This window comes from Anarhichas minor, unplaced genomic scaffold (genome assembly GCF_050575085.1).
Source record: "Anarhichas minor isolate MPS153535 unplaced genomic scaffold, ASM5057508v1 ptg000136l, whole genome shotgun sequence".
Lineage (NCBI taxonomy): Eukaryota > Metazoa > Chordata > Actinopteri > Perciformes > Anarhichadidae > Anarhichas > Anarhichas minor.
Window position 1 is genome coordinate 17,253,808 of NW_027466582.1, and position 13,245 is coordinate 17,267,052.

General features: G+C 42.5%; 3 protein-coding genes across 3 annotated transcripts; all 3 read right to left on the minus strand.

Annotated features, from left to right (window-relative positions):
- Positions 1-1,320: 1,320 nt before the first annotated feature.
- Positions 1,321-3,768, minus strand: LOC142941966 (CD5 antigen-like). The gene is made up of 3 exons (XM_076084097.1): positions 3,646-3,768; positions 1,731-2,091; positions 1,321-1,637 (listed from the first exon to the last, which is right to left on the minus strand). Exons 1-3 carry the CDS (start codon positions 3,766-3,768, stop codon positions 1,321-1,323), a joined length of 801 nt encoding a protein of 266 aa, XP_075940212.1.
- A 2,634-nt stretch (positions 3,769-6,402) lies between these two features.
- On the minus strand, positions 6,403-7,768 carry LOC142941967 (scavenger receptor cysteine-rich type 1 protein M130-like). The gene is made up of 3 exons (XM_076084098.1): positions 7,730-7,768; positions 6,816-7,176; positions 6,403-6,722 (listed from the first exon to the last, which is right to left on the minus strand). The coding sequence occupies exons 1-3, from the start codon at positions 7,766-7,768 to the stop codon at positions 6,403-6,405; spliced, it is 720 nt and encodes a 239-aa protein (XP_075940213.1).
- A 1,390-nt stretch (positions 7,769-9,158) lies between these two features.
- On the minus strand, positions 9,159-12,159 carry LOC142941968 (scavenger receptor cysteine-rich type 1 protein M130-like). Its single transcript, XM_076084099.1, has 3 exons — positions 11,889-12,159; positions 9,572-9,895; positions 9,159-9,478 (listed from the first exon to the last, which is right to left on the minus strand). Exons 1-3 carry the CDS (start codon positions 12,157-12,159, stop codon positions 9,159-9,161), a joined length of 915 nt encoding a protein of 304 aa, XP_075940214.1.
- Between the last annotated feature and the right edge of the window lie 1,086 nt (positions 12,160-13,245).

Genomic DNA, 13,245 nt, shown 5'->3' on the forward strand with positions numbered 1-13,245 from the left:
GTATAGAAGTCTATGAGAAAATGACTCTACTTCTCTCTTGATTTATTACCTCAGTAAACATTGTAAACATGAGTTTATGGTCTCAATCTCTAGTTTCAAGTCTTCTTTAATACAGCATGATGTTCATTTAGTAAATGATGGCCCATTTAGAGTCAAACAGACCATAAAGCATGGTATGCTTTAGGGCGGGGCTACTTTGTGATAGACACGTCGCTACCATGGCAATGTCCAGTCTGGGAGTTGTCCATATTTTAGTCCCACTACTTTAACCTTTTCACAGTGTGTTTTCACTTCATGAAAGTTAATTATAATATTTTGGTTGCCTAAAGATGGTTGTACTTGGCTCCACTCATGTTTTATTTAGCTCCACCCTCTCATGTCACTTCTGGTTGGAAAAAAACAAGATGGCAACGGCCAAACTCTTGAATTTGAGGATTCAAAATGGTAGTCCACAAAGCAATGGATGACATCACAGTGACTACGTCCACGTCTTCTATACATTCTATGTCACTGTCCTGTTGTTCCTGTAGGCACGTTGGGATTCTTGGTCGCTGCTCATTGTCAGTGACAAACTGGAGAAGATTAGAACTGTCCATGCGATCGACTAGCTAGCTAAGTAAGCTCAAAATACAAACATCAACAGTCAAAAGACCGAATACTTAACATTTTTAGTCAGACTGGGAGGAGAATTTATTTTTGTTGACTGAGATTTCAACACTGTCTGTCTCATCTACAATGCGAGCGTGTCCTTACCAAAGTAGGACAATTTAGAGCGGCATTAAAATACGGTGCACAGAAGCTACGAGATGGATTAGCGCTACCGGGTTCATCATATTGTGCAAAGACAGTAAACTTTCCCGGCTCCCTGAATTATCATGTACAATTCACCAGCAAGCATTCTGGGGGAAGATGTTAAACATGAATGAAGTGATGGATGTTGCCATGAAGATTGTGAGTTCTGTTCTGTGAGACTGTGCTCACTTGGAGGAGTAGGACATGGCAGATTTACATTGAGATTAAATCTAGAGCAACACCTGGCATGAATGAAAAGTTATTATACTTACTGATGGAACACAAGTATCCACACCTCAGAAGATGTGCCTTGAACTTGACCAAGAAACATGTCTCCACTTCAGCAATAAGGTGCTGAGCCAGCAGAGTTAAACATTCAAAAAAGTCACGTTTGAAAGCAGACAATGAGGAATCTAATGGTACACCGAATAAGGAAGCGACAGGTGAAGGCTCATGAAGGGATAGAGCCTCCTCAGAGTGTGTTATATACAGATTCTCAGTATGTAGTTAGAGAGGGACAAGACCGAATCATATTGGCACATAGATGATGTCACTGATTAGCATACCTGAGCATGTGAGATCCATGATGGAGGAAGAGGAATCTGATGTTACACACTCTCTCAGAGAAGATCCAGACTGAACACAGTCAGAGGTGATCCTCCACACAGATCTCTTTGAGGACTCCTCTCTCTGTCTAACAGCAGAGCCACAGTCCAGCTCTCTACAGGCAACAGCTGCTTCCTTCAGGCTCCAGTCAGAGCCTTCTACTGGTCTCCAGTCTCCTTCATATTTCACCTCCAGTGTTCCTGCACAGCGACTGTCTCCTCCCACCAACCTGACAGGTTCTGAACAGAAACAAGAGAGTCGTCAGTAAAAGAACATAGTGAGTTTAATTAAATCATAAATGAACCAGATCAAAGCTGCAGCTCCTCTTCTACCTGAGCAGGTGAGTCCAACAGCTTTGTTAGGTGAGCAGGTGTTTCTATCTGAGCCTGAGCTTCTACAGTCCAGGAGAGCAGACTCATGGCCTCCACACTGGAACTCTTTGGTCCACATTGGAGCCTCCACTTCTCCATAGAGCGCCCCCTGGAGGACTGAAGGAGCCCCACAGCCAAGCTCCCTACAGACCACCTCTGCATCCTGCTGGTCAAAGTCAGCTTCACACACTGAGGACCACCACTGGTTAGACTGGTTAGACTTCACCTCCAGTCTGCCTGAGCACAGACTAGTCCCATTCAGCAGCCTGACAGAGTCTGGAGAGATGATAGAAGATACAAGAGAGATAAAAGACACCAGACACTAAATAACAAGATGTCATGAAGCAACAATCCAGAGGTGTAATTAAAAAACAATACAATTAAAAAATAATAATAATAATATTAAGAAATAATTATAATAATACAAACCATGTCATAACATAATACTGGTACAATAAGTTGCATTGACTGAGAAGTTTTCATGACAACAAACGACTGGGTCACAATGGTAAAAAAACACTAAAATCACTGTGGGTCAGACACTAGGTCTAGACCAGAGATGTCCAACCAGTCGATCAGATTGATTTCTAGCTGTTCGCCAGAAGCTCAGCTCCAAAAATGGATTCATGAAATTAATGATCTATGTGGCTTCTTTGTGCACACCCCATTAGTAGTGTAACAACACAGGTGTCTTATTCTGCCAGATACAATTCAACACAAGGGTGACAACACGTCAAATTACTCACATATTAAGAGAGGTCAAATCATCAAATGTATCACTTAACAGAAAAATCACTTTTACATGTAGGCTTCTATAAACAACACTTAACAACTTCAACAACCAATCAATAATAGATCACATTAAAGTTTTGGTTTGCTGCTGCATGCTGGGTACTGTCCATGTGGCAACCTCTGGTGCTGTGTTCACACCAAACGCGTCGCGAATTATTCACGCGAGTAGATTACATACAGTCTATGCACAGACGCGATGAGACTGTCGCAGCGCGAATCTGTGATGGCGCGTCGCGATTGACGCGAATCCGCCCCGACGCGCGAGTTGAAATTTTTCAACTTCTGCGAAATATTCGCGTTACGCCCCGGCGCGATAGCCTATCAGCGTTGAGTTGCTCCCCCTGTCATCAGCGACGTCCTGCCGTTGCTGAATCAGAAACAATGGAGGAGAAATTAATAGTGGCGCATCCAGCGCGATTGGCGCGATTCACTCGAATGAACACTTGGTCCCCGGCGTTTTGACCGGTGGCGCGATGGACGTGAATATGCGGCGCGATGAATTCGCGACGCGTTTGGTGTGAACGCAGCATAAGTCTGAAAGTGAAGTCAACGCTGAACTACATTAAACCTGCATTCTCTCTAATGTCCATCAGGGGGCGACTCCTCTGGTTGTATAGAAGTCTATGAGAAAATGACTCTACTTCTCTCTTGATTTATTACCTCAGTAAACATTGTAAATATGAGTTGATGGTCTCAATCTCTAGTTTCAAGTCTTCTTCAATACAGCATGATGTTCATTTAGTAAGTGACGGTCCATTTAGAGTCAAATAGACCATAAAGCAGAGTATGCTTTAGGGCAGGGCTACCTTGTGATTGACACGTCGCTACCATGGCAATGTCCAGTCTGGGAGTTGTCCGTGTTTTAGTCCCACAACTTTAACCTTTTCACAGTGTATTTTCACTTCATGAAAGTTAATTATAATATTTTGGTTGCCTAAAGATGGTTGTACTTGGCTCCACTCATGTTTTATTTAGCTCCACCCTCTCATGTCACTTCTGGTTGGAAAAAAACAAGATGGCAACGGCCAAACTCTTGAATTTGAGGAGTCAAAATGGTAGTCCACAAAGCAATGGATGACGTCACAGTGACTACGTCCACGTCTTCTATACGTTCTATGTCACTGTCCTGTTGTTCCTGTAGGCACGTTGGGATTCTTGGTCGCTGCTCATTGTCAGTGACAAACTGGAGAAGATTAGAACTGTCCATGCGGTCGACCAGCTAGCTAAGTTAGCTCAAAATACAAATATCAACAGTCAAAAGATCGAATACTTAACATTTTTAGTCAGACTGGGAGGAGAATTTATTTTTGTTGGCTGAGATTTCAACACTGTCTGTCTCATCTACAATGCGAGCGTGTCCTTACCAAAGTAGGACAATTTAGAGCGGCATTAAAATACGGTGCACAGAAGCTACGAGATGGATTAGCGCTACCGGGTTCATCATATTGTGCAAATACAGTAAACTTTCCCGGCTCCCTGAATTATCATGTACAATTCACCAGCAAGCATTCTGGGGGAAGATGTTAAACATGAATGAAGTGATGGATGTTGCCATGAAGATTGTGAGTTCTGTTCTGTGAGACTGTGCTCACTTGGAGGAGTAGGACATGGCAGATTTACATTGAGATTAAATCTAGAGCAACACCTGGCATGAATGAAAAGTTATTATACTTACTGATGGAACACAAGTATCCACACCTCAGAAGATGTGCCTTGAACTTGACCAAGAAACATGTCTCCACTTCAGCAATAAGGTGCTGAGCCAGCAGAGATAGCCCTAGCCCTATTTTTAGGCCTCTGCTCAAAAATTGCATACCCATACTTAAAGACTGTAGATCTGAAACTACAAGGTCTATTTTAATAATTGTGATGGTATAATACAGGTAAAACTTGTGAGAGACTTGTTCAGATGTGTAAATATTGTGTATATGTTACTGGTTAATAGTGAATGAAGATGGCACACAGCTAAAATTGAAAAGTTTCAGATTCGCGTGAAATAAAAGCACTTTTATTGAACTTTTTTTAAAAATAATGCAGATCGAAGCCTAAAAATACTCCACAGTTATAGCACAACAGGTTTGTGGTCTCTCCAAGCTAATTTTACTTAGCAGGCCAGCATAGATGAGGTCTGAGTACAGAATTTCAAGCCAAATTCTCATTTTTGGAATCAGATTTTGCGCTGCTCTATTCCAATGTTATATACTATATAACTATATATTAACTATATATTCACTTGCTTCATCACTACGAGTGTTCAATACATCGTAATAAAGCAGTTTGGAATCATTTTCAGCCATGTTCAGCCATTTTTAGCTCCCATATGTCTCCTCCATGAAAAAAATCTGCTCTCACTCAATGTGTATGTGAGATTTGTAAGGCCTGTGATTGGCGGATTTAATCATATGACACCTCGTTAGGTGCAGAATAGTCCATTGAAAGCCGTCAGGGGTGTTATTTGGAAAGTTGAGAGCCATTAGTCAGTAAAAATCTTGATAAGGTGAGCTCAACCACATGCATAAAATAGATTGGTCCAGGAGAAAAATGCGGGCCATTTTCTCATGGAATGTCACAGCGCGTTCATTTCAATGCAGGCAGACAGACCAGGAAACGGAGTGCAGCGCTGCAGCAACTTTCAATGGATTAACTGTTTTTTTCGGGACGAAAATCACAAAAAGGTATGCAGATTTTCAATTTTTTTTCTGGAGAGCAGTGTATGGTTTCTTGGCGTTTGTGCTGTAACGTTTGAATGCTTTGTCTGAGGTCAATTTGGACACGCTGGGTCGACACCGTATCGAGCCCTAGTGCGAAATCATGTATCCATCCGCCATGATCGCTGCCGGCTTTGTGATGAAAGATGAATTTCGGGTGCATAGTTCACGGATTTTTTGGAGAAAAATCCTGATATTGTGATAAATCTTCTTGTTCTGCCCCCACATTTCTGTGTTGTAAAATTTCATTGCATTTTCATGCTCTTATTTATCCCTCCTCTCTTGCCGTAGTTAATACCGCGTTTCTAGATTCTAATGAAAGGACATGCAGCACTAACGTTTCACCTCTTCTGTTTGGTAGCCTTGAGAGACCTTAGTCTGTGAGTATTTCGTTATGAAGCATGAGAAGATATATTCTATTATATTCTATTTGCTCTTTTAGTATAAGCATTTGCGTTGTATTAAATGCTAATCGCAGTTAGCATTCTGCATTAACGGTAATGTTAATATTAGCTTAGAAGCTAGCTAGTCGAACATTCGTACATGTTGGCTATATGCTGGATTGTTGTTATGTATTCATGTATGTGTATATGGACAGTTTGTAAGGCCATATTTCATATTGTGTTTCCACAGTTTTACAAAATTAAGAAAGATTCTAACTAAAGCCCTGAAACTCTTCGATGGATGCCTGGGTCTTTATTTCATGGATCTACTGTTAGCGATCTGCTAAGCTTTCCTACACCAAGCAAGAGCAGAATACTTCTAGTTTATTGAATTAGTTTGTGTATAACTGTGTATAATTGTGTAAAATGGCTGGCATGATGATTTTGCCCGGACTTTTTTTTTTTTTCGGTATTATATATGTCTGAACCATTTTTCATATTTCTTGATGAAAAGTCCATTCGGAACTTCGGTACCGGTACTCGAACCCCAAATGGGGCTCGCTCGGGCTATAGAGGGTAACTTAAACATTCAAAAAAGTCACGTTTGAAAGCAGACAATGAGGAATCTAATGGTACACCGAATAAGGAAGCGACAGCTGAAGGCTCATGAAGGGATAGAGCCACTTCAGAGAGTGTTATATACAGATTCACAGTATGTAGTTAGAGAGGGACAAGACCGAATCATATGAATCATATTGGCACATAGATGATGTCACTGATTAGCATACCTGAGCATGTGAGATCCATGATGGAGGAAGAGAAATGTGATGTTACACACTCTCTCAGAGAAGAGCCAGACTGAACACAGTCAGACTTGATCCTCCACACAAATCTGCCTGAGGACTCATCTCTCTGTCCCATAGAAACAGCAGAGCCACAGTCCAGCTCTCTACAGACAACAGCTGCTTCCTTCAGGCTCCAGTCAGAGCCTTCTACTGGTCTCCAGTCTCCCTGTTTCAGCTCCAGTGTTCCTGCACAGCGACTGTCTCCTCCCACCAACCTGACAGGTTCTGAACAGAAACAAGAGAGTCGTCAGTAAAAGAACAAAGTGAGTTTTATTAAATCAGAAATGAACCAGATCAAAGCTGCAGCTCCTCTTCTACCTGAGCAGGTGAGTCCAACAGTTTTGTTAGGTGAGCAGGTGTTTCTATCTGAGCCTGAGCTTCTACAGTCCAGGAGAGCAGACTCATGGCCTCCACACTGGAACTCTTTGGTCCACATTGGAGCCTCCACTTCTCCATAGAGCGCCCCCTGGAGGACTGAAGGAGCCCCACAGCCAAGCTCCCTACAGACCACCTCTGCATCCTGCTGGTCAAAGACATCTTCACACACTGAGGACCACCACTGGTTAGACTGGTTAGACTTCACCTCCAGTCTGCCTGAGCACAGACGAGTCCCATTCACCAGCCTGACAGAGTCTGGAGAGATGATAGAAGATACAAGAGAGATAAAAGACACCAGACACTAAATAACAAGATGTCATGAAGCAACAATCCAGAGGTGTAATTATAAAAAAATAATAATATTAAGAAATAATTATAATAATACGAACCATGTCATAACATAATACTGGTACAATAAGTTGCATTGACTGAGAAATTTTCATAACAACAAACGACTGGGTCACAATGGTAAAAAACAATAAAATCACTGTGGGTCAGACACTAGGTCTAGACCAGAGATGTCCAACCAGTCAATCAGATTGATTTCTAGCTGTTCGCCAGAAGCTCAGCTCCAAAAATGGGTTCATGAAATGAATGATCTATGTGGCTTCTTTGTGCACACCCCACTAGTAGTGTAACAACACAGGTGTCTTATTCTGCCAGATACAATTCAACACAAGGGTGACAACACGTCAAATTACTCACATATTAAGAGAGGTCAAATCATCAAATGTATCACTTAACAGAAAAATCACTTTTACATGTAGGCTTCTATAAACAACACTTAACAACTTCAACAACCAATCAATAATAGATCACATTAAAGTTTTGGCTTGCTGCTGCATGCTGGGTACTGTCCATGTGGCAACCTCTGGGTCTGAGAGTGAAGTCATTGCTGAACTACATTAAACCTGCATTCTCTCTAATGTCCACCAGGGGGCGACTCCTCTGGTTGTATAGAAGTCTATGAGAAAAAGACTCTACTTCTCTCTTGATTTATTACCTCAGTAAACATTGTAAACATGAGTTTATGGTCTCAATCTCTAGTTTCAAGTCTTCTTCAATAAAGCATGATGTTCATTTAGTAAATTACGGTCCATTTAGAGTCAAATAGACCATAAAGCAGAGTATGCTTTAGGGCGGGGCTACTTTGTGATTGACACGTCGCTACCATGGCAATGTCCAGTCTGGGAGTTGTCCGTGTTTTAGTCCCACTACTTTAACCTTTTCACAGTGTATTTTCACTTCATGAAAGTTAATTATAATATTTTGGTTGCCTAAAGATGGTTGTACTTGGCTCCACTCATGTTTTATTTAGCTCCACCCTCTCATGTCACTTCTGGTTGGAAAAAAACAAGATGGCAACGGCCAAAATCTTGAATTTGAGGATTCAAAATGGTAGTCCACAAAGCAATGGATGACGTCACAGTGACTACGTCCACGTCTTCTATACATTCTATGTCACTGTCCTGTTGTTCCTGTAGGCACGTTGGGATTCTTGGTCGCTGCTCATTGTCAGTGACAAACTGGAGAAGATTAGAACTGTCCATGCGATCGACTAGCTAGCTAAGTTAGCTCAAAATACAAATATCAACAGTCAAAAGATCAAATACTTAACATTTTTAGTCAGACTGGGAGGAGAATTTATTTTTGTTGGCTGAGATTTCAACACTGTCTGTCTCATCTACAATGCGAGCGTGTCCTTACCAAAGTAGGACAATTTAGAGCGGCATTAAAATACGGTGCACAGAAGCTACGAGATGGATTAGCGCTACCGGGTTCATCATATTGTGCAAAGACAGTAAACTTTCCCGGCTCCCTGAATTATCATGTACAATTCACCAGCAAGCATTCTGGGGGAAGATGTTAAACATGAATGAAGTGATGGATGTTGCCATGAAGATTGTGAGTTCTGTTCTGTGAGACTGTGCTCACTTGGAGGAGTAGGACATGGCAGATTTACATTGAGATTAAATCTAGAGCAACACCTGGCATGAATGAAAAGTTATTATACTTACTGATGGAACACAAGTATCCACACCTCAGAAGATGTGCCTTGAACTTGACCAAGAAACATGTCTCCACTTCAGCAATAAGGTGCTGAGCCAGCAGAGTTAAACATTCAAAAAAGTCACGTTTGAAAGCAGACAATGAGGAATCTAATGGTACACCGAATAAGGAAGCGACAGGTGAAGGCTCATGAAGGGATAGAGCCTCCTCAGAGTGTGTTATATACAGATTCTCAGTATGTAGTTAGAGAGGGACAAGACCGAATCATATGAATTAGATTGGCACATAGATGATGTCACTGATTAGCTTACCTGAGCATGTGAGATCCATGATGGAGGAAGAGAAATGTGATGTTACACACTCTCTCAGAGAAGATCCAGGATGAGCACAGTCAGAGTCGATGATCCACACAGATCTCACTGTGGACTCCACTCTCCATCCCATAGAAACAGCAGAGCCACAGTCCAGCTCTCTACAGACAACAGCTGCTTTCTTCAGGCTCCAGTCAGAGCCTTCTACTGGTCTCCAGTCTCCCTGTTTCAGCTCCAGTGTTCCTGCACAGCGACTGTCTCCTCCCACCAACCTGACAGGTTCTGAACAGAAACAAGAGAGTCGTCAGTAAAAGAACATAGTGAGTTTAATTAAAACATAAATGAACCAGATCAAAGCTGCAGCTCCTCTTCTACCTGAGCAGGTGAGTCCAACAGCTTTGTTAGGTGAGCAGGTGTTTCTATCTGAGCCTGAGCTTCTACAGTCCAGGAGAGCAGACTCATGGCCTCCACACTGGAACTCTTTGGTCCACATTGGAGCCTCCACTTCTCCATAGAGCGCCCCCTGGAGGACTGAAGGAGCCCCACAGCCAAGCTCCCTACAGACCACCTCTGCATCCTGCTGGTCAAAGTCAGCTTCACACACTGAGGACCACCACTGGTTAGACTGGTTAGACTGGTTAGACTTCACCTCCAGTCTGCCTGAGCACAGACTAGTCCCATTCACCAGCCTGACAGAGTCTGGAGAGATGATAGAAGATACAAGAGAGATAAAAGACACCAGACACTAAATAACAAGATGTCATGAAGCAACAATCCAGAGGTGTAATTAAAAAACAATACAATCAAAAAATAATAATAATAATATTGAGAAATAATTATAATAATACAAATCATGTCATAACATAATACTGGTACAATAAGTTGCATTGACTGAGAAGTTTTCACAACAACATACGACTGGGTCACAATGGTAAAAAACACTAAAATCACTGTGGGTCAGACACTAGGTCTAGACCAGAGATGTCCAACCAGTCGATCAGATTGATTTCTAGCTGTTCGCCAGAAGCTCAGCTCCAAAAATGTAATCATGAAATTAATGATCTATGTGGCTTCTTTGTGCACACCCCACTAGTAGTGTAACAACACAGGTGTCTTATTCTGCCAGATACAATTCAACACAAGGGTGACAACACGTCAAATTACTCACATATTAAGAGAGGTCAAATCATCAAATGTATCACTTAACAGAAAAATCACTTTTACATGTAGGCTTCTATAAACAACACTTAACAACTTCAACAACCAATCAATAATAAATCACATTAAAGTTTTGGCTTGCTGCTGCATGCTGGGTACTGTCCATGTGGCAACCTCTGGGTCTGAGAGTGAAGTCAATGCTGAACTACATTAAACATTATAGAAGTCTTTGAGAAAATGACTCTACTTCTCTCTTGATTTATTACCTCAGTAAACATTGTAAACATGAGTTTATGGTCTCAATCTCTAGTTTCAAGTCTTCTTCAATACAGCATGATGTTCATTTAGTAAATGATGGTCCATTTAGAGTCAAATAGACCATAAAGCATGGTATGCTTTAGGGCGGGGCTACTTTGTGATAGACACGTCACTACCATGGCAATGTCCAGTCTGGGAGTTGTCCGTGTTTTAGGCCCTGTCCATACTACTCTGTTTCTCCTTGGATGCAGATTTGTCAAATAGAAACGATCTCCGTCCACACGGGAGTTTTAGCATCATTCTCGAGTTGATCTGCGTCCACACGGCAGCCTTCGAAGGCGGACAGCACGTGACCATTAATGTACACTGGGCATGCGCATGACGGTGTAAACAGGAAGTGGATTGCTTGCTTAGTTAAAAAAATACGACAGAGTAATAAAGTAGTCTTTAATAATGAAAGGTTGTATTTGATACTTAAGATCTTCCTCTAAAATCTTCCTCTATAAACTCAAACAGACAGTTCGTGGAAAGTTTTAGAAGTTTTATTTTTCAGACGTAGTTACAGTGCTGCGGGTCTATCTCTCTCTCTCTCTCTCTCACATCAACTTTACTTTAAAATCAACACTTACACGTAAACGTTTACTCGATTATGGGTCCATAAATGTGGTCAACACACGTCGATCACTCGTCTCTCACTCGTTTCCTCTGTGTTGTCTGTTTGTCAGTCGTAGGTCTGAATAGCATTTATTGCTAACTGTAGCTTCAGACAGCCGCTCCGTGGGGGCTGATGACGCCGCTGGTCACGGCGCTCACTAATCGCTCCAATAACAGCTGCTTCCTCCACAGAAATGCAGACTTTTTACTGCACAACAGCTGCTAGTACGCAACGCAATTCGTTATCCATGCTAAAATGATGTCTTTGCATCCACCCGGCGATCTTCCGGGTATTCCTTCATGAGATACGGCATCAGGGGATAAGCTGGGTCACCCAGCAGAAAAACAGGGACAGCATCTTCGCCCTCTATCAATTCTTTAGGACATGGGGGAATTGCTCCATCTTTTAGGGCACAACTAAATTTCGAGTTGGCAAATATACGCGCGTCGTGAACACTTCCCGGCCATTTCACAACAACGTCCATGAAACAGTATTTGTAGTCACACACGGCCTGTACGTTCAAAGAATGTTTCCCCTTTCTGTTGATGTAGTCAGAGTTAGCACGTGGTTGTTTCACTTCGATATGTGTACAGTCAATGGCCCCCAAGCATTGTGGCATACCATGTGTTTGGAAGAAGTTGACCACAAGGTCCCTCACTTCGGGCTCGGTACTCGGTTTCCGGATGTACTTGGGAGCCAGGAAGACGGTGATGGCCCTACAGACTTGTCGGATGATGACTGAAACAACTTGTCGAGATAGTCCAAATGCATTAGCGGTTTTCCGGAGTCTGCCCTCGTCACTCAGGTAATACAACGTGCACGCTACCTTTGTAAGTACATCCACGGGCGCCCTCATCGTGGTTGTTGCTCCCTCCACATGCGGACGTAACATTTCGCTAAGGTTGATCAATGCCGATCTGGACATTCGAAAGTTCTCTCGCCATTCTTCGGGAATCATAACTTCATTGATGAAATTATTCCACCAGGCGCTCCTTCTTCCTGGTCTCACCCAAAACCGGCACTCCGTGTACGGCTGATAACACCTCTGGACTCGGGAATTGTTGCTCATCGCGCGAAGAATAGCTCGCCTCTTCCGCCTGTAGGCAATAGCAGCATCGTAAAATGGTGAATTTAACTCCACAATAGCTGCTAGTGCAGACAACAACGCAAGCAAGGCTTGCCATTCGTTATCCATGTTGAAATGAATTACTGGTCGCCCTGGCTGTTTGTTTTCTTCCGGGTACGGGTCACGTGATAGTGAGTGTGACGAATCAGGGACGGAGACGTCATGGTTGCCAAGAACCAATCCAGTAGCGAACACGGGTGTGGGCGTAATTTTTTCTAAGCACATCCGTATCCGACCGTCCACACGCAAATGCAACCCCGGAGTTCTCAAATACCTCCAACCTCGGGGGAGTTTTCAGATTCCTCCGTTTAGGGTGCTCCAAAACTCCGGCGTAGTGTGGCCGCTCAGTGTAAACGTAGCAAATACGGAGTAAAAAACGGAGTAATGTGGACTAGGCCTTAGTCCCACTACTTTAACCCTTTCACAGTGTATTTTCACTTCATGAAAGTTAATTATAATATTTTGGTTGCCTAAAGATGGTTGTACTTGGCTCCACTCATGTTTTATTTAGCTCCACCCTCTCATGTCACTTCTGGTTGGAAAAAAACAAGATGGCAACGGCCAAAATCTTGAATTTGAGGATTCAAAATGGTAGTCCACAAAGCAATGGATGACGTCACAGTGACTACGTCCACGTCTTCTATACGTTCTATGTCACTGTCCTGTTGTTCCTGTAGGCACGTTGGGATTCTTGGTCGCTGCTCATTGTCAGTGACAAACTGGAGAAGATTAGAACTGTCCATGCGATCGACTAGCTAGCTAAGTAAGCTCAAAATACAAACATCAACAGTCAAAAGACCGAATACTTAACATTTTTAGTCAGACTGGGAGGAGAATTTCTTTTTGTTGACT